The following is a 21,986-nucleotide window of genomic DNA, read 5'->3' as shown; positions in this document are numbered from 1 at the left end:
AGTCAGCTGAGCAGATGAGATGGAGTCTGACATGGACTAACGAGTGTGGAAACGTTTGGCTCTGCAATAAAGCTATATTCAAAATCCAATAAAAATATATGTGGCTAATCTATATTTCCTAGAATTTCATATTGAGTTACTTTTTGTGCAACTGTGTTTTGTTTTCTTTACATATCTAATTACTTACAATATACAACAGAAATATAGTAATGTAGTAATAACCAATTATGTTAATGAGCCAGTTAATAAATATAAGCATCATCACATAATTGTACAAACAGCATGACCATAACTTAGTTTGCAGCTACACTAGTGTCCACTCAATCTAAAAATATACTTTCTCCCTTGTTTAGTTTCAATGGGAATTTGTTTATACAGAATGTTTCCTGGCATAAATCATTCTGACAAGTAACAAGTTACACTGGGCGCTGCTGTGTTTACCGTTTCCGCAACAAGATGCTACTGCTTCTGCTCCGTTTTATTTAAGAAACAGCTCCAACTTTACTGCACAACCCCATTACAATGATGGTTATTCATCACTCTGCCTCACTCTCACAACTCTCCAGCCTGTACACACCTCTCACATTTCTTTCTTTTTTTCTTTCTTTCTTTCTTTCTTTCTTTCTTTCTTTCTTTCTTTCTTTCTTTCTTTCTTTCTTTCTTTCTTTCTTTCTTTCTTTCTTTCTTTCTTTCTTTCTTTCTTTCTTTCTTTCTTTCTTTCTTTCTTTCTTTCTTTCTTTCTTTCTTTCTTTCTTTCTTTCTTTCTGTCTGTCTGTCTGTCTGTCTGTCTGTCTGTCTGTCTGTCTGTCTGTCTGTCTGTCTGTCTGTCTGTCTGTCTGTCTGTCTGTCTGTCTGTCTGTCTGTCTGTCTGTCTGTAGGAATGGGCAACTTTGGCCACCCTTGTGACAGCGAAGATAAAAAAAATATACATTTTAAAGTTATTTTCCTGCAATTCTGCACATTTTGCCATGGGGCGTAGAGAAAATGTTGCCATGATAACTACAAGATTAGATAGCTGGCCTTACCAATAAAAAAAAAATGGCCAATTGATGCGCAACTAAATTTCGAAATTGCACCTTGTGTATTCTATTATTCTAACTCTCAACAGTAAGTTGAGACCCCGACTAAGTACATTTTCTAAAATAAAATGTAAACATTGAAAACATTTGGGGGGGGGTGAAATTGGTCCGCGTGCCTAAAAAAGGGTCGCCCTAGAATGGGCTACAAGACCATCGCCAAGCAGCTTGGTGAGAAGGTGACAACAGTTGGCGATTATTCGCAAATGGAAGAAACACAAAATAACTGTCAATCTCCCTCTGCCTGGGGCTCCATGTAAGATCTTACCTCGTGGAGTTGCAATGATCATGAGAACGGTGAGGAATCAGCCCAGAACTACACGGCAGGATCTTGTCAATGATCTCAAGGCAGCTGGGACCATAGTCACCAAGAAAACATTTGGTAACACACTACGCCGTGAAGGACTGAAATCCTGCAGTGCAGGAGAGGAGAGAGAGAAGAGGGGGCAGGAGAGTGGGCCAGAGAGGGATGGAGGAGAGGGGCCAGGAGAGTGGGCCAGAGAGGGATGGAGGAGAGGGAGCAGGAGAGTGGGCTAGAAAGAGATGGAGGAGTGGGAGCAGGAGAGGTGGCCAGAGAGGTGTCCAGAGAGGGATGGATGAGAGGGGGCAGGAGAGTGGGCCAGAGAGGGATGGAGGAGAGGGGGCAGGAGAATAGGCCAGAGAGGGATGGAGGAGAGGGATGGAGGAGTGGGAGCAGGAGAGGTGGCCAGAGAGGGATGGAGGAGAGGGGCCAGGAGAGTGGGCCAGAGAGGGATGGAGGAGAGGGGGCAGGAGAGTGTGCCAGAGAGGGATGGAGGAGTGGGAGCAGGAGAGGTGGCCAGAGACGGATGGAGGAGAGGGGGCAGGAGACAGCCACTGATGGGGGATGAGGGGGTAAGAGCAGTGTTGCTCATCGGAGGCGTGTACCACTGACACATACACACACACACCAGAGGAGGCTGGTAGGAGGAGCTATAGGAGGATGGGCATATTGGAATGGCTGGAATGGAATAAATGGAACGGTATCAAACACATCAAACATATGGAAACTCTTCCATTTATTCCATTCCAGCCATTACAATGAGCCTGTCCTCCTATACCTCCTCCCACCAGCCTCCTCTGACACACACGTATACATAAACACACTAGGCATTCATGCACCTAAGGGTATTCTGTTGATGCCTCTCTCTCTCTCTCGTTGCATCCAATGGCAGTGTACGCGATAAGCTAATGCAAGGAGCTGCTTGTGGATTTGCCATCTCTAACGCAGTTCCACCTCCGATTTGATAGAATCTAGCCCTTCACATTGCATTATCCAGTAACCACATCAACCTTTAATCCACATCTTATACTTTTCTCATATTTTGTGTGTTCTTTCTTCCATATGGGAATGAATGCTGACAAATAAATGCTCTTATTATTTTATTGATGAAGTATTCCACTAAATGAAAGAAGATAGAAATGAACTTTTGACCAATGCTAGCTGATAATATTTACTCTTCCATATGCGTTGTGTTCTTACATCTTCTTCAGTATGAGGTCTGGGATGTACACCATGTGATTTTCTTTGCCATATGCCTTTTTCAACAGCTTTTCTCTTTCTTTCTCCCTCTGTTTCTTTTCGTTATAGTTCCTTGCCACCTCGTCCAGGTGGGCTTTCACCCTCTCCTTATTCTTCCTCACTTCTTCCTTACTCTCTGCTTTTCTAGCTCTGAGCAGTTCTTTTACTTTGTTCTTCTCCAACAAGTCTCTTTCTTTCCTCTCCTTTTTCTCCTGCTTTGCCCTGACTCTCTGGGCGCGTTTAGTTTCCATCTGAAAGAGAAAGTCCATACATGTTGGTCAGTGATCTGAAATATTATTATTACTCCTTCTCTAGCATGCAGTCAACTTAATCTGTTGAATCTGATAGTATAACCATTAGGAGGTGACTTATGACCTCCCTGAACTGTGACTGGTTAAATGGAGTACTGTACCTGTGCCTGCTCTTGCTCTCTGAACCTCAGGACAGTCTGCATCTGGTACAGCTTTATGTACGCCTCCTTCATCCTCTCCACCACATCCCTCTTCTCTATTGCCCATCTCTCTTTGTCCCTTTGCATTTTCTCAATTTCACTACTCTTTCTCTCCCGCTCCTCTGTAATCTTCCAGTTCTCCTTCTCCATCTCTCTCTTTTCCATCTCCCATCCCTTCTTCTCTTGTCCATTCAGGCACAGAATCCTCATCTTTTCTCTTTCCAGAGCCTCTATCGCTCTCTCCTTCTCTCTCAGCTCGATTATCCACTCCTCTGCTGCCTGCGTGCTCCTCCTCTTAATCTCCTCCTTCTCCTTCATCCATCTTTCCCCCCTTTGATCCCAGAGGCTTCGTAGGCCAGCCTTGGCCTTGGCCCATCTCCCCCTGTCCTCCTTCCAGGCTACTAGGGTCTGATTCCTCTCCTGGTCTACTTTGGCCAAAGCTGTCTCCAAACCATTTCTTATGAGGTTCCATCCATTCCTCTCTCTCACCCTCTCCTTCCCCACCCTTTCATTCTCAGCTAACAGTCTCTTCTTGTTCTCCACTGTCACCTTCCATACCTTGGCCAAGGACATCTTCACCTTTGATATCTTGTCCACCATTGTTTGTTTGTCGGTCGCTGCGCTTTCTCTCTGTTTGTCCATCACCTCTCGCTGCCTTTCATTCTCAGCTAACAGCCTCGTGTTCTCCACGGTCAACTTCCCTATCTTGGCCAAGTGCAGTATGTTCTGCACCTTCAGCTTTGCCATCTTGAGCTCCATCTTTTTTCTGTCTGACACTGCGCTTTCTCTCTGTTTGTCCGACACCTCTCTCACCCTTTCATTCTCAGCTGACAGCCTCGTGTTCTCCACGGTCAACTTCCCTATCTTGGCCAAGTGCAGTATGTTCTGCACCTTCAGCTTTGCCATCTTGAGCTCCATATTTTTTCTGTCTGACACTGCACTTTCTCTCTGTTTCTCAAACAACTCTCTCTCCAGCTTCCATTGGTAGCAGTTTACCTCAATAGAAGCCTCAGTCTCCCTTATCTGTCCCAGCAACTCTTCAATTAGCCTTTCTCTTTCTTGCTCTGGTTCCACCCTCACCTTGTTGACTTCCTCCAACACCTCTCTCTGCAGCTTCCACCGGTAGTGGTCTACCTTGTTACAAGTCTCAATTTCCTTTCTCATTCTCAGCAGCCCCTCCATTTCTCTTTGTCTTTCTATCTCTCGTTCCCCCCTCATCTTGTTGCCTTTCTCCATCTCCTCACTTTCAGTCATCTCTTTCTCCATCTCAATGACTTCTCTCTGCATCAATATGTATGGAGAAACATGTATTCCTTATTTTTTTTATTTTGTGTGAATCTTTTCCATGTCATTTTCTTAAAACTGTCTGGCCATGCCAGTTTTCCAACTTCAGTTACCTTCAGGCTAACTGGTATAATATATTAAATGGTAATAAGTAGGCCTACCTTCACTGATTTCCTTAGAAGTCAAACACTTTTACACATTATTATGTTCTAACTCACCTCTCCTCCGCGATTTCTGTCCACTTATGAAGATTTAAAAAGATATACACTTGAGTAGTTATGGTGTGGTGAATGGATATGCTGGTTGTTTTCTTTGGTTTGGAACTTGTTGTAGCCAAGTTCTAATTCCAAATTCTATGGTTGTAGCCTAGCTTAATTGTTGAGTCATAATGAGATTGGAATGTTGGCTTGAATTCTGTATTATGGACAAAAATCTCAGAATTCTGAAGGTTTTAGAATTATTTTTAAAATTATTGTTTGTCATACATTCTATATACAACATTCTAGCCCTTGGATGCTCTCTCAGAGTTATAAGTCTTATATTCTCAGCCAAAAATAAATTTGGTCTATTTAAAAAATATTCAAAATAAGGATTACTTTGTAAGTATTGGTTGTCATGGTGCCGTGAGGAAGCCTAGGCAGAGAGCTCTGTTAATATGTGACCGACCGCCTTGTTTCGGTCTTATGTAGCAACATTTGAAATTGTGTTTTTACATTGGATAAAAGTAGAGACTCAGAGCTAGAACATTGTATATCATACACTGCAGTTGAGGAACAATGGGGAAGTCATTGTGCTTTGAAAGTTGATAAACTTGTAACCCCAACTTCTGAGAAAATGGCCCTTGAATGTTTTGGTACACCTACTGGAGAGCTCTTCTTTGTCTACACCCATTCAGCATCGTTCACACCCTCTTAAGCCTTAGCCCCACCCATCTCTTTAAAGATTCACATGGGAGGCCATGTAGTAAACACATGCTATATCAAATAAAATCTAAGTTTATTTGTCACATGCACAGGTAACAGAAGGTGTAAACGGTACAGTGATAGTACTTGCATACTTGCATAGTAGCAATATCAAAAACAGAAAGTGTCCAGATACAATTATTTGATAAATATTTTGTCATTATTAGATGACGCTTACCCGACACACTTGTCTAAATTGATGGGTCATGTGAAGGAAATGCTATAACCACCCCTCATCCACATCTAGCTAAATTGATGGGTGACTATTGTCTAGACATGTACACAATCGATGGCCGTAATCACCCCCAGACACTACCCTGCTAATTTGATGGGTCATGTAATAATCCAGCCGAAGTGGAGTCTTTTGTTTAGACATGTAGCTAGCTAGCTAGCTAAACAATTAACCGGCATAACCCCAACTCATACTACTACCAATACAAACATTGTCATAGCTGTAGTATGAATCTGCAGGTAGCTAAAGCTAACACACTAGGTTCAATGTTAACTAGCTAATATTAGGCTGGAACTAGCAATGCAAATGGATTTCAGATTCAAATAATACAGTGAGGGGAAAAAGGTATTTGATCCCCTGCTGATTTTGTACGTTTGCCCACTGACAAAGAAGTGATCAGTCTATAATTTTAATGGTAGGTTTATTTGAACAGTGAGAGACAGAATAACAACAACAAAATCCAGAAAAGCACATGTCAAAAATGTTATAAATTGATTTGCATTTTAATGAGGGAAATAAGTATTTGACCCCCTCTCAATCAGAAAGATTTCTGGCTCCCAGGTGTCTTTTATACAGGTAACGAGCTGAGATTAGGAGCACACTCTTAAAGGTAGTGCTCCTAATCTCAGCTTGTTACCTGTATAAAAGACACCTGTCCACAGAAGCAATCAATCAATCAGATTCCAAACTCTCCACCATGGCCAAGACCAAAGAGCTCTCCAAGGATGTCAGGGACAAGATTGTAGACCTAAACAAGGCTGGAATGGGCTACACGACCATTGCCAAGCAGCTTGGTGAGAAGGTGACAACAGTTGGTGCGATTATTCGCAAATGGAAGAAACACAAAATAACTGTCAATCTCCCTCTGCCTGGGGCTCCATGTAAGATCTTACCTCGTGGAGTTGCAATGATCATGAGAACGGTGAGGAATCAGCCCAGAACTACACGAGAGGATCTTGTCAATGATCTCAAGGCAGCTAGGACCAGAGTCACCAAGAAAACATTTGGTAACACACTACGCCGTGAAGGACTGAGATCCTGCAGTGCAGGAGAGGAGAAAGAGAAGAGGGGGCAGGAGAGTGGGCCAGAGAGGGATGGAGGAGAGGGGCCAGGAGAGTAGGCCAGAGAGGGATGGAGGAGTGGGAGCAGGAGAGTGGGCCAGAAAGAGATGGAGGAGTGGGAGCAGGAGAGGTGGCCAGAGAGATGTCCAGAGAGGGATGGATGAGAGGGGGCAGGAGAGTGGGCCAGAGAGGGATGGAGGAGAGGGGGCAGGAGAATAGGCCAGAGAGGGATGGAGGAGAGGGATGGAGGAGTGGGAGCAGGAGAGGTGGCCAGAGAGGGATGGAGGAGAGGGGCCAGGAGAGTGGGCCAGAGAGGAATGGAGGAGAGGGGGCAGGAGAGTGTGCCAGAGAGGGATGGAGGAGTGGGAGCAGGAGAGGTGGCCAGAGAGGTGGCCAGAGACGGATGGAGGAGAGGGGGCAGGAGACAGCCACTGATGGGGGATGAGGGGGTAAGAGCAGTGTTGCTCATCGGAGGCGTGTACCACTGACACATACACACACACACCAGAGGAGGCTGGTAGGAGGAGCTATAGGAGAATGGGCATATTGGAATGGCTGGAATGGAATAAATGGAACGCTATCAAACACATCAAACATATGGAAACTCTTCCATTTATTCCATTCCAGCCATTACAATGAGCCTGTCCTCCTATACCTCCTCCCACCAGCCTCCTCTGACACACACGTATACATAAACACACTAGGCATTCATGCACCTAAGGGTATTCTGTTGATGCCTCTCTCTCTCTCTCGTTGCATCCAATGGCAGTGTACGCGATAAGCTAATGCAAGGAGCTGCTTGTGGATTTGCCATCTCTAACGCAGTTCCACCTCCGATTTGATAGAATCTAGCCCTTCCCTGCTCTAGAAGGACCTTAGACAAGGTAAAAAGCCAGGGGTGTTTAACAAGAGGTAAGTGATCAAAGATGCTTAGCAGGAATCTCTTGGTTCTCACATTTCCCTGCACCTTGCAAAATACTAAAGCTGAAAGGGGCGAACAATTGGATTAAATAGCCAGTGAGTGCTGATAGAAAATGCATACTTTTTAGCACTACATTTGGGATTCTGTGAAAGTGGACACCAAAAGTGGAATCCATCCTGGCTTTACCAGCTATAGTAGCTATACTAAACCTGTAGTGTGAAGAATCCCTCAACCCCCCCAAAGACAAACAGCCATATTAGCTGATCATTAGCCGTGTCAGTAGATTTAAATAGAGTCAGAGGTCCTGCAGTCTCATTACTGTAGGCTAACAGTTGTATGTGTCTGATCTGACGCTAATTAACCAGCAGAGCAGCGTGACACGGTGCAGTGCAGCAGGGCTGTAAAACACACTTGCTCCTGAGGTCGTGAAATGAGCTGGCTGCTGGCTCTGGGCTCAAAAGGGGCACTGACTGCATTAAACGTGTGATTAATCAGGGTTGATGGGGACTGGTGTGAGCAGGGGGAGAAAGGGCGAAGGGGTGAGGGCAGGGGCAGGCTGGAGCCGCATTACAGAGGTGCTCTGCCAGCAGGCCTCATTTAGCAGGGCCCTGATGAGCTCCGACAGGGGAGAGTGGAGAGGCGTTGCGTGGCCAGAGGGCCCCGGACACAGTCAAGACATTTAGCTTCACTCCTGACTCGTGTCACTTTCTCTTCACGGAGGTCCCTTCACAGCGTCACCCTCAGATAGGATGGGAGGAGGACGTGTGAACAGCCAGTCTGTCAATGCTTCTGTACGCTTAAAATGAAACTACCATGAAGGCATTTCATTCTTTAGCTTTGTACCCAACGGATGATGAGGTATAGCAAACGATTGAGGACCGTACCATCTGTTATAAAAGGATGATTGAGAGGTGTTGGTTTTGTGCCTTCAACATACTCTGTAGCTCAATTGGTAGAGCATGGCGCTTGTAACGCCAGGGTAGTGGGTTCGATCCCCGGGACCACCCATACGTAAAAATGTATGCACACATGACTGTAAGTCGCTTTGGATAAAAGTGTCTGCTAAATGGCATATTATTATTATAACAATGCGTTTTTCTGTCGGTTATTACTTCCTCTGGCTTGTCCCACATACAGTATGAGAAGTTGTTGAAGTGTGAGACAGACAGACAGCCTTGTGGGCCCATTATCGCCCCTTGCTCCAGGATACATTGGAGGGGCTTCAGTGGCTAGATGTGGGATTTATTAAAAGCTCAACCCATAGAAATGATGCATGTTGTTATTTATGAATGCTTGTGTCCATTAGGGCTTCTACCTTCCTTCACATTTCCTCACTCAATACATCCGTCCATCCATTTCCTCACATGAAGAGAAAGGGGGGGACTCCTTTCTCTGCACTTTGTGCTGCCCTGGCATTATTGTAATCTCCACCAAAAAACACACTGCTTTACATGCAGCCAATCTTTTTACATTAGCGAGGCCCCTCTCATCCAACATTAATGACTGATGGTTTCCCCATCCATCCCTCAATCTAATGGTATAAAAGAGACAATGTTTTAAACATGAAAATGGAAACCTTTTACAACTATGATCAAAAGAGAACACTTGCGCACTAAAGTTTAAAAGGCGAGGATAAGTACAGCCATGTGGACGGACGGATGAGGTAGAAAAGAGAGGAAATAGGAGAGGGGAGAGTACAGTGCACTCTTATGCAGAGGAAAAAGGAGAAGGGAGAGTACAGTGCACTCTTATGCAGAGAAAAGTGTCATGAAGTGCTTTTGCGCCGCGCTGCAAAACGCTGACCTGTAATTAATATGGCTCTTCCTCCGGGCAAGTTGAGGATGGGTGGCTATTTGGAATAGAGCCCCCCCAAAGTATTTTTCTCCCCTCTGGGTTTTTATATTGAACGTTTACAGAATACAGGTGAATCATAACACATAACCTGTGTAGTATAAACTGTACATACTGGTACATCCAGTGTACAAGGACTAAATACTTTTGGTGAATGTTATAACATAAGATTACTGCTGTTATTACATCAAATACATGCATTGTCAAAATGACTGTACATTTTATCTCCCACCTTGTCCTCTATAGTTAATCTGCTGAGGCAGCCCTCTTACCTTGCAGGTTCTGTAGGGGAAGGGTCATGATGCCCTGTGCGGCTGCTGCAGCCACCAGGCCCTGGATGTTGGCGGTGGGCAGGGAGAGCACCAGCCCCTGCTGGCCTCCCAGGTGGCCACCCGTGTTGAAGGGGATGAGGATGGGCTGGTTCAGGCCTGGTGACCCCCCAGCCAGCTGCTGGGCTAGCTGCTGAGCCACCAGCAGAGACTGAAGAGAAAGACACTGGGTTACAAAAATGTATTGACATTAGTATACATAGTAAAACGCATAGTAAAAGGTGATTAATGTATTAGCATGCATAGTAGAGAGAGGTTACATTCACATCACATTTCATCGATAGGTTTATGAGTGCCTCAGGATATGGAATGAACCATTCATAAAGATACATTAAGATATTCCCATCAAATTAATCTAAGAGGAATCAATGATCATCACACATATAACCCACATTTCACTCAAGTGATTAAAGTGCTCTAATCAATGTGTTGTTCTGATGAATGCTGTTGTTTTTGCTGCTGACACCTGTGCTTTGCAACATGCCACAGCCAGAGCGACAGTCAGAACGCAGTGCTGCTTGCTGGCGTGTGGAAAAAGGAATCCAACTCCAACCTTTGAAAAAGAGCAGTGCATTTTCCTTTCAGACAGATGCAGAGTGGTTTCTATTTCATCACAATAAACACACCTCTGACACCCTAGAATCAGCCGTTGAATTGTTCCCCCATGCTTTCATAAATATCAGCATTTTCCTCCTTTAGTGGGAGATACAGAACAACACTGACTTCATGTCAGCATTCACTAATATTAGTCAGAGTAGAATGGGTGAAGTCATAGACACAGACGCTAAGATATGTTATCTGCAGTATCGCTAGAAGATATTTGGCACAGCAGAGGAGCCGTTTAAATGTATTTTCACAGCTAGTGGATCTGCAAATATACAGCCACAACCACATTTTGTAGCATAGTGCTTTGACCCCGGGTTTAATTCATGTTTTCGACACCAGATGTGGAAATGGTTGTAGCACCAGAATAAAGATCAAGAGTTAGGACATCCAGATATGTATTACATTTGATATATAATCTATAAATTCATCAGTTTGTCAGATACAGACTTGATTCTCATAATGTCATCAGGGGAAACAAGCGTTTTACATCATGTAAAACGACATTCCCAAAATAGCTGCTGTGAGTGCCTCTACATACAGGGCATGGACATGGAGGAATGCATGGCTTCTTTGTGTCCAAGCCCAGCCTAACACTGCTCTTAAACACATCCGCTCCTGCATGCCTGTAGTATGCGTGGCTGCCCTGTGGCCTCGGTGCTGCTCCTTCTCCACTTGAGTCCTCCATTCTGACCTGAGCCCACAAACCTTTAACTGCACTTGTCAGCTATCTGCTTCTGTTTTGCACGGGGCGCCTGTGGCGAGGGAGCGGAAGACGGAGTTGAAGGGTCGACTGGTGTGAACATGGCACCATCCTCCCAGGCTTGGTGCTGCTGGGTGACAGCCGTGTCACTAAGATAACCAGGCGCGGTGCGGAGAGCGAGCACCAGTTTCAACATAATCACAGTTTTAGGAATGTGATGTTACATGGGTTTAAAGCCAAGATGCTGGGAGAGATTGGAAGGTAAACACTGGCATTAAAATTGAGGAGAAATACCCCCCCCCCAAAAAAAAATCGAACTTGATCATGTATTTGTTTCTCCCACGCCTTTGATCAAAGGAGACCAGGGACGAAGCTTGGAATTAATAGTCACTGGCATGGAGAGACATTTAGTTCTAGCAACTGTGTCCTGTGAACAAAACAGAGTATGTTTTATACAATACTCATTAGGTTTAAAATACCTTGTGAGTATTATACTGAACATTTTCAAAATTCAGAACCATTTTTGTTTGCTTTGAAACACTATAACAAATCATAACAGAAATGAGTGACACTGGTTGACTGCTTTGAACACATTCAAAATGACATTTGTCATTAGCTTTAAATAAGGAATTAGTCATTTGAGTGAGCAAAGAAGAACCATCAAAGGACAATAACAAAGGGGCCCTTTCGTCAATGCAAGTTGGCTTTGTAGTGGCATATAATCAAAATCTTTGAACATTTGAACTTGAAAATTTGATCTTGAAATTAAATGAGATCCCTTCGCCTGACACCGAAGAGCGATACAAAAACAATTCTACATACATCAAATGTACTTCAGATGTATTATTACAGGCACGTGTCTGCCAGCTTCAGAGCACTGCATGTAAATAAGACCCCATGCTATTTGTCTTTAGGCTGTTTTTGTTACTCTGCTTTTGTGAGGAGCAGAGGAGGGTAGTTCAGAAATGTATTCCATGTCTACCTAACTTGCTTCTGTAAAACATGTAAAGTGTGAGTACTAATTGAATCTGAGAAACTAGCCCCTGGCCACCACCACAAAGTGAGTTTACATTTCCAGAGCATAACAACAAAACGGTCCTTTAAAATGCCAGAGAATTACAGTCAACAACCCAATCTGCTCCCTTTGGGTGTCTGTGTGAATAGTTCTGCATTATTTTCCTTTCTCTGTTTGTCTTGCCTGTCTCTCCAATGCAGGTCTAGTGGGGATGGTGTGGTACTGCCTTTGGCATGGCTGACAGCTGAGTGTTGAGGAGTGGGGCTCCCAGGGAGCAGGCACATGTTCTGATGGAGTTGGGGCCCTGGATGGGTCTGGAAGGGCCTCCAAACCTGAATAAGGTACCCTGACTTTATCCATGTGTTCTGGATGGAGTTGGGCCATGGATGGGGCTGGATGTGGCTTCAGACCTGGATGAGGTACTCTGCCTCTCTGCATGTGTTCTGGGTGGAGTTGGATGGGCTCTGGATGGGGTCTGGATGGGGTCTGGATGGGGTCTGGATGGGGTCTGGATGGGGTCTGGATGGGGTCTGGATGGGGTCTGGATGGGGTCTGGATGGGCTCTGGATGGGGTCTGGATGGGGTCTGGATGGGGTCTGGATGGGGTCTGGATGGGGTCTGGATGGGGTCTGGATGGGGCTGGGTGGGGTCTGGATGGGGTCTGGATGGGGTCTGGATGGGGTCTGGATGGGGTCTGGATGGGGCTGGGTGGGGCTGGGTGGCGCTTTAGACCTGGATGAGATACCCTGCCTCTCTGCCCAATAGGCCAGCAAGCCCTTCCATCTGCCCGGAAGCCCAGTCAGGCTCTGAGCAATTGCCCGTAATCACAGAGATACCTGACTTTTGTTATCCTAACTGCGAGTGGGGAACAGGGGAAAAGCGGATTCATGTTGGGTAAACTACCTTCGGATAATGCCTGTTCGCACAATATCCGGCTCCGAAGTGAGAATCTATCATAACATATTGATCCCGAAATAGGAGAATTGGTTATGGCATGGGGAGCACCTTTGTTTCTGAAAACTGTTAGCTTCACTGAGACTGTACTGACAGCATCAATATATTAGACAGACTGTTGGGGGAGCAACCTTCTGAAGCTCATAGGGACTGGCACAACTAGCTGCACTAAAGCGTTTCTATTTCGTCTGATAACCTTGTTTACCATCCATGAATTAAACAGCTATCATGTCTCTCATTATCAGAGTGGCTTTAATCAGTCTGGTTCTCTGCTGTTCATTCTGCTGAGCTGAGTGTGGTAATTCAGCAGGGAACTCAGTGAATGAGTCTCTCTTCCCATCACATTTCCTATTTTGTTTACCCTGATGAGGGTTGATTCAGTAGCGGAGCCCTTTATTGAGTAACACTGAGTACTGTGTCCCAAATAGCACCGTATTCCCTTTAATATACAGGGAATAGGGTGTACTTTAGCACGCAACCACTGAGTGCTGGGAGAGTGGCCTCATTAGCTGAAGGGAGGAGGGAGGGAAGCCCTATGTCTGCCTGGCTGGCTGTTCACACTACTGTGTTCAGGGAGGTGACAGTGAGACAGCACTAATGAGATAGATATTCATTAAACAGGGCTGAGCCACCAGGCCAATAAATCTAATCACATACGCTGACTGTCTTATTGAGCTATTTAGTAGGGCTGCCTGGGGGTAGAGGAAATGTAAACAACTCTCTATTCATTCAAAAACGGTATATGTTCATTAAGGTCACATCTCAACGGATTATCTTTGCAGAGAATTTGAAATAATTTTCAGATCATCTTCATGTTTTGATGTGTATCTAGTGTGATTGTGTGTGTGGTGCTGGGTGTGTGTGTTTAGGTGCAGGTCAGGAGACATGGAGAGACACCCACCTGTGGTCCTACCGGGTAGGTTGGGTGAGACTGACCCAGATGACACTGTTCTGACGGGCTGCTGCTGGCATCAGACTGGGCAGAGCCATCACGGGCTCCTGGGGGAGAGAAAGAGAGATGGGGAGAGGGGGGGAGGAGGTAGGGAGTGAGAGAGAGATTTTAATCCACTATAACATCAAAACAATCGTAAAACATGCACAAACACGCATGCACACACAAATATAGCCAGCTGTGATCACACAGCCTCGAGTGCGAAGGGGAGAGGATTATGTGTTTAAGTGTTTTATCAATAAACGCACTGCCGCCGTTCACAATCAACCCTGAATAAATGACCCGCCAGCTGAGAGGCTCATTGACGGGGGGACGGCGCTCCCACGACGGCCCCGATTACAGCTGAGGAATGAGGGATGGATGGCCACGGGACTGCATAAAATGTGGGGCCCGGCTCCGCATTATTCCTCCATTTACATCGCTGAGCATCATCACCCATCTAACCCCCCTCCTCCCCCTTGTACCACAAGCAGCTCTGCGGCTATGAGACTCTGTTAGACCTGTTTGCTACGAAGCCACAGTGGAGTACGGAGGCGCACATCAGACACAGACATGATAATAAGCCTGGCCTGCTGTGTGATGTGATGGATGGAGGGAAAACAAAGCCACTCAGGGTGGGTGGGTGCCCAGTGTCTCAAATAGCACCCTATTCCCTATGTAGTTCGCTACTTTTGAACAGGGCCCGTAGGGTGCCATTTGGGATACAGACACTGACCATTCCAACTGGGCACAGATGTCAGTTCACCGTCTAGTTTTGATTTACATTTGATTGAGTTGTCAACTAACGTGAATTCAACATGAAATCAACAAAACATTTCACCATGTCATTGGATTTAGGTTAAAAGTTGGGTGAAAAAAATATGAAAATATTTTCTTGAAATGACGTGGAAACAACCGTTTTTTCCCAGTGGGTTGACTCTCTCTCAGCATCTCTCAACAGCTCATGCTCAGCTTGTGGGTGGCTAATCCAAAGGGTTTTGTGACCTCACTCAGTCATCATGTGTGATAACATGTTACTAGAAAAGTGCATTGCCACTATAGTGCAATCTTTATAGGTCCCTACTGCTTAGCTATTGTATATTGTATACTGTAGATTAAACATTCAACTTTGAAAAAGTATCCTCAATCAGATACAGTTGAAGTCGGAAGTTTACATACACTTAGGTTGGAGTCATTAAAACTTGTTTTTCAACCACTTCACAAATTTCTTGTTAACAAACTATAGTTTTGGCAAGTCGGTTAGGACATCTACTTTGTGCATGACACAAGTAATCTTTCCAACAATTGTTAACAGACAATTCCAGTGGGTCAGAAGTTTACATATACTAAGTTGACGGTGCCTTTAAACAGCTTGGAAAATTCCAGAAAATGATGTCATGGCTTTAGAAGCTTCTGATAGGCTAATTGACATCATTTTAGTCAATTGGAGGTGCACCTGTGGATGTATTTTTTAAAAAAGAAATCAGCCAAGACCTCAGAAAAAACTGTGTAGTCCTCCATAAGTCTGGTTCATCCTTGGGAGCAATTTCTAAACGCCTGAAGGTACCACGTTCATCTGTACAAACAATAGTACGCAAGTATAAACACCATGGGACCACGCAGCCGTCATACCGCTCAGGAAGGAGACGTGTTCTGTCTCCTAGAGATGAACGTACTTTGGTGTGAAAAGTGCAAATCAATCACAGAACAACAGCAAAAGACCTTGTGAAGATGCTGGAGGAAAGTATCTATATCCATAGTAAAACGAGTCCTATATCGACATAACCTGAATGGCCACTCAGCAAGGAAGAAGCCACTGCTCCAAAACCGCCATAAAAAGCCAGACTACAGTTTGCAACTGCACATGGGGACAAAGATCGTACTTTTTGGTCTGATGAAACAAAAATAGAACTGTTTGGCCATAATGACCATCGTTATGTTTGGAGGAAAAAGGGGGATGCTTGCAAGCCGAAGAACACCATCCCAACCTTGAAGCACGGGGGTGGCAGCATCATGCTGTGGGGGTGCTTTGCTGCAGGAGGGACTGGTGCACTTCACAAAATAGATGGCATCATGAGGAAGGAGAATTATGTGGATATATTGAAGCAACATCTCAAGACATCAGTCAGGAAGTTAAAGCTTGGTCGCAAATGGGTCTTCCAAATGGACAAGGACCCCAAGCATACTTCCAAAGTTGTGGCAAAATGGCTTAAGGACAACAAAGTCAAGGTACTGGAGTAGCCATCACAAAGCCCTGACCTCAATCCTATACAAAATGTGTGGCCAGAACTGAAAAAGCGTGTGCGAGCAAGGAAGCCTACAAACCTGACTCAGTTACACCAGCTCTGTCAGGAGGAATGGGCCAAAATTCACCCAACTTATTGTGGGAAGCTTGTGGAAGGCTACCCGAAACGTTTGACCCAATTTAAACAATTTAAAGGCAATGCTACCAAATACTAATTGAGTGTATGTAAACTTCTGACCCACTGGGAATATGATGAAAGAAATAAAAGCTGAAATAAATCATTCTCTCTACTATTATTCTGACATTTCACATTCTTAAAATAAAGTGGTGATCCTAACTGACCTAAGACAGGGAATTTTTACTAGGATTAAATGTCAGGAATTGTGAAAAACTGAGTTTAAATGTATTTGGCGAAGGTGTATGTAAACTTCCGACTTCAACTGTATCTGGTGTCTTTGAGCCACTGATTTGCAGATTAACACTTTTTGGTTTGGTTAGCTAGCTAAAATGCATCTGGACACAGTACCAGCTTTTTTTGTTTCACCTGGCTGCCAATTCCAAAATCTCCCAAAACCAGAAATGGTGGACGGTTGGTTATGGGGCTAGCAACCCCATCCAGTAAAACCTTTGAGTTACAGAAACAGCAACAAATGACAATCCTACAACTGGATGCGAAGATCTCCCAGAGTCCCAGACTTGTATGACCGCCATCAGTGAAAGCCTACGGGAAACTGGTGATGTGAAGATGGGAGCACAGAACAGGGAATTTTTTACTAGGATTAAATGTCAGGATTTGTGAAACACTGAGTTTAAATGTATTTGGCTAAGGTGTATGTAAACTTCCGACTTCAACTGTAGTTCAATGATAAACTATTTGCTTTCATACCACATGGGCTTTTATAACTTTTATAACGTCCATTCTTTACAAAAGTCAAGTTCATTGACCAAAGAACGTAAACCTCAAATATCACAAGTCAATAGAAGTAATCAATACAAAGGTCTCTGCAAATTGAGCTCTCTCTAAATGCAGTCATACATCAATGGTAGGCTACTACACAACTAATTCAATTTATCGTATCACAACACATTCTAACTCACTTCCCTCAAAAACTTTAATTCAAGTTTATAAAAGAAGTAAACAAAGTGAGTGGGAGAGTTCTATAGAAAGCCAAAGAACATGAATACAACTGTAGCTCAGTTGGTAGAGCATGGCGCTTGCAACGCCAGGGTTGTGGGTTTGTTTCCCGCGGGGGGCCAGTATGGAAAATGTATGCGCTCACTAACTGTAAGTAGCTCTGGATAAGAGTGTCTGCTAAATGACTAAAATGTAAATGTATCTCTTTTCAATTTGGGCAATTTACAAGAGGCCTATGGAAGAAAAATAAATATCTTGAAAAATCTTAGTTTGACCTTCGAAATTGAATAACAAACTTCAAAAGACTAATATTATAAAGACCAAGAACATTTGACAGACACACAGTAAAGAGTGCATTTTTTTAAAAGCATTTTGTTCCTGAATTCTAAACTTAACTGGAGATAGACGTGAAAGCGCACACACTGGGTTTGAGAGTTCCATTCAGACCATAATCTTTGTATTATTGAAGTCTTTGCTGTCAAGATCTCGTTGCTGGTTGGTTGTGTGGGACTGGGACTGTACACATGTGTGCATTACGTCCAAAACTCCACTCCGCCATCCAACATCATCTCATCTATACATAAAATCCAAATAATTGGTGAATGGCATGACCCATCAAATGAGCCTTAAGCATTTGATACTTGATTTAATTGCCCTGGGGACAAGTCCGCATTTCGAGCTGGTTTCTACCTCTGGCTCACTGGTCCTGCATCTAGATATTGGTTCACATAAACCCAAGCTTGTCAACCCTGCAGTCACTTAACATTAGATGGTACAGTCTTTTACCAATTTCACCCATTATGAGTCAAACATAGCCCAACCTAATGCCTTTAATCTTTGCAGAGAAGAAAAAACGTTGAACAAATTTTGAAGAAACTATGTCTTTGGCTTTGAACACTGGAACCCTCGTCTCATCCTAACTCTGGGGCAAACATCCAACAGAGGTTAAAATAAGTGCATGATGATGAGCCTGGTTAAGGGTCTCTATTTCCTGAGGCGTTCTCATAGCTATACGACATCAATTCACCCAGTACTACTGACTGAATGTTATGTCTTTGAAGACAAGTTTCTTCATAGAAGGAAAAGCGGAATTCACGAGTGAATTGAGGATCTCATTCGTATTCATGAACATATTAGACATTATTCAATGACATAACTAGTTGCTAATTAATTTAGACAACAAGGCATACAAGCCTGCATATGATCAAATGTCATATCAGAGCACAACAACCTTGACAGTAGAATTGAACATTGGCAGCAGCAGTTCATCTAATTAGCATATATCCATTCCATCTCACTATCAGAGATGAAATAACAACGGCTTGACTCTGGCATCCACCCCTAATCAGAGAATCACTCGGCTCTATTATTGATGAGTGAATCAGAGTTTACAGAATGCATGACAATACCATCAATAAGAAATGAATGTGTGGCTCATAAATGCAGTTGGTGTAGTGAAAAATATATTCCATTTGATAAGCAGCGCAGAGGGCTATGGCTTATTAAATAACTGCTGTATGCCTTTCATTCAGGCACAATAACTTAGTCGGATGTTAAGAGAAAGCTTGATCCCTCTGCAAATATCTGTGACGTTAACACGTTTACCTCTGGGAAAGGAATCGATAATAAATAAATGCACATGCACATCTTTTCCCTCAGGTGTTGGGTGTGATTTCTTTAACAAAATTAAAAAGCTGACAGGAGAAATATCCAGGGAGGCCATCTTCAATTCCCTTTTATTACTAGGTTATTTGTCCTTTTAAGTTATTTTAACCAGTTTATATAATGTGAAGGTTTCTTCAGTGGATTCCCTTTTGGACAGTAACGCTGGACTGACAATAGCAATAATGGCACGTGGAATGATAAAATGTTTGCTGAAAATAATGTTTGATGACAATTTTATACATTAACTATTGTGTGCACAAAAATCCAGTACTGAAAGGATGAATGTGTTCACTATATTATTTTGAATAGCTAACCTCTCTCTGTCACCCTTTTCCATGCATTGCAGTACATAGACTTTGCCTTGACCGTAGGAGCTTATTGCTTGTTAATGTAAAATAACATTTTGTAATGTATTTGTGCTGTTTTTAACTCAACTGAATAACCCAAAACTATCTCCCACATTAGTCTAACCACTGTCATCTCTTCTACACTTTACACCAATAGTGATTCCTATTTCAGTAATTGGGGTGGGGTTCTGAGATGTCTTATGGTGTGGAAATATTCTCAATATTGGACATTACATAAATTATCTTGCATTGATCACCTAAGTGGCGACTGGAGAGACTTTCAATGCCCACAAAAGGCAGAAGGCTTTGTATGGGGTGCAAAGAGCTGCATTTATTTGACATGATCCGTCTCTCTCCTCAATACAGAGTGCTGCCCCGAGGACACCATAGCACAAAACAATAAGCCGGCATTTCATAAAGCAATCAGTATGCCACCTACTCTAATGCAACAACTGCTTTACCCTTTGACCATGTCAATGAAATGGGTGTTATTGAAGGCTTTGTGTCCCGAGTTAGCTTTTGCCCCAGTGCATTTCTGAATCTATTTTTGTCCATAAAAGAAACGTTAACAATTAAGCTGTTTTACATTTTTGTCATTTAGCAGAAGCTCTTATCCAGAGTGACTTACAGTTAGTGAGTGCATAAATTTTTCAAACCGGCCCCCCGTGGGAATCGAACCCACAACCTTCGCGTCGCAAACACAATGCTCTATCAACTGAGCTACACAGGGCCGCCATAAAAAAATATATATTTTGGAAGCTATAGAAATGCATTTATTAATGTCTACGTTTGTTTTTGCCACTTTTATTATTTTACAGACCACTTGATGAATATTTAAAAATTATGTGAACTAAACATAAAAATAAAAATATATACAACTTTTTCTTTAAAGTATTATTATTATTTTTTAGTTCTAATGTTACTGTCCCCACTACAGCAGAAAAATACTTAAATATGCACTGAGTATACCAAATATTAGGAACGAGTTGGCAGTCCTTGATACACACGGGAAACTGTTGTTTTAGCAGCGATGCATTATATAAGTTGTCAAATGTGGGAGAGAGAGCTGCGGTAACGATTCAAGCTTTTCAAAATCAACCAGGCCATCAACGCCCCAACCCCTCTTTTTAGTAAAGGCTCTTTTTCAAAAGCAGGGCTCAGTGCATGTTGTTTATTTACGTAGCTGGTCTCACATGAGATGTAGTATATTTATGACAACAAAAACTACACTTCTAATCTCCCAAAAAAAAATCCTGTAAAAAAATGTATATTTATTATTCTGACTTATTTTCTACTATTAAATATCTACACAATATCTACATTCGAAAGAAAATACATTCTTATCATACAGTTTCTATTTGTTATGGAAATATGTGTTGTTGTTCCTTATCAGTGTTTAGTGCTAAACAAATGATAGTGAAAGCTCAGGCTGCAGCAATCAATAGAGATTCACTGATGATGGGGGTCAGAGCATCATACTGGGCCAAATAAATGACAATTCACATCATACACAAGGTTTAATTCTGTCAATACCAGACCAATTGTGCTGGATTGTTTGGCCATTGATTTCACTAATGCTGCTGAAATGCCTGACACGGCATAGCTTTTATGGGATTGGCACACAGACAAGTATTCACACACGAGAGAGAGGGAGAGAGGAGGAGAAAGAGGGAGAGAGAGAATGCCCTATTCCCCAGTTCCTACTCATACTGTATTATATCTCAAAATACCATGCATAAGAGAAGGGACAGAAAACATACAGTACTGTATAGTGCACTACATTAGGTTATAGTTCTGAGTGGCAGAACATTACGTGCTCAAGAATGTTCTACCTGTATCCCTATGTGGAAGCACCTTGTGTTAAACTCCAGACTTACAAAGTGTTTTTCATAGCATTGTTCTGTCTTTCATTGAGCACACTAAAGCCCTCAACAATAACCCTGAGTATAATGTGTTGCCAATAACCCCGGGTCCTCTTTGTTAGGCTCCCTGAGGAAGGGTAGGTAACAACACATCTGCCACACTGATCCTCAACACGGGGGCCCCTCAGGGGTGCGTGCTCAGTCCCCTCCTGTACTCCCTGTTCACCCATGACTGCATGGCCAGGCACGACTCCAACACCATCATTAAGTTTGCCGACGACACAACAGTGGTAGGCCTGATCACCGACAACGATGAGACAGCCTATAGGGAGGAGGTCAGAGACCTGGCCATGTGGTGCCAGGATAACAACCTCTCCCTCAACGTGACCAAGACAAAGGAGATGATTGTGGACTACAGGAAAAAAAAGAGGACTGAGCACAACCCCATTCTCATCGACGGGGCTGTAGTGGAACAGGTTGAGAGCTTCAAGTTCCTTGGTGTCCACATCACCAACGAACTATCATGGTCCAAACACACCAAGACAGTCGTGAAGAGGGCACGACAAAGCCTATTCCCCCTCAGGAGACTGAAAAGATTTGGCATGGGTCCTCAGATCCTCAAAAAATTATACAGCTGCACCATCGAGAGCATCCTGACTGGTTGCATCACCGCCTGGTATGGCAACTGCTTGGCCTCCGACCGCAAGGCACTACAGAGGGTAGTGCGTACTGCCCAGTACATCACTGGGGCCAAGCTTTCTGCCATCCAGGACCTCTATACCAGGCGGTGTCAGAGGAAAGCCCTCAAAATTGTCAAA

The 21,986-nt window shown here is 43.6% G+C and overlaps 1 protein-coding gene across 1 annotated transcript in view; it reads right to left on the bottom strand.

Moving 5' to 3' along the window:
- The window catches only part of LOC311109122 (POU domain, class 6, transcription factor 2-like), a gene marked incomplete at both ends in the record, with an annotated part of 124,661 nt that overhangs the window by 89,201 nt on the left and 13,474 nt on the right, over positions 1-21,986 (bottom strand). Inside the window, 2 exons of the mRNA XM_084151933.1 lie at positions 9,652-9,859; positions 13,885-13,982. Of these exons, the coding sequence (XP_084008059.1) occupies positions 9,652-9,859; positions 13,885-13,982 (306 nt within the window). The remainder of the gene's footprint in view (positions 1-9,651; positions 9,860-13,884; positions 13,983-21,986) is intronic.

Source organism: Coregonus lavaretus, assembly GCF_964263955.1.
Source record: "Coregonus lavaretus genome assembly, chromosome: 34".
Classification (NCBI taxonomy): Eukaryota; Metazoa; Chordata; class Actinopteri; order Salmoniformes; family Salmonidae; genus Coregonus; species Coregonus lavaretus.
This window is presented reverse-complemented; position numbering and strand designations above follow the sequence as displayed.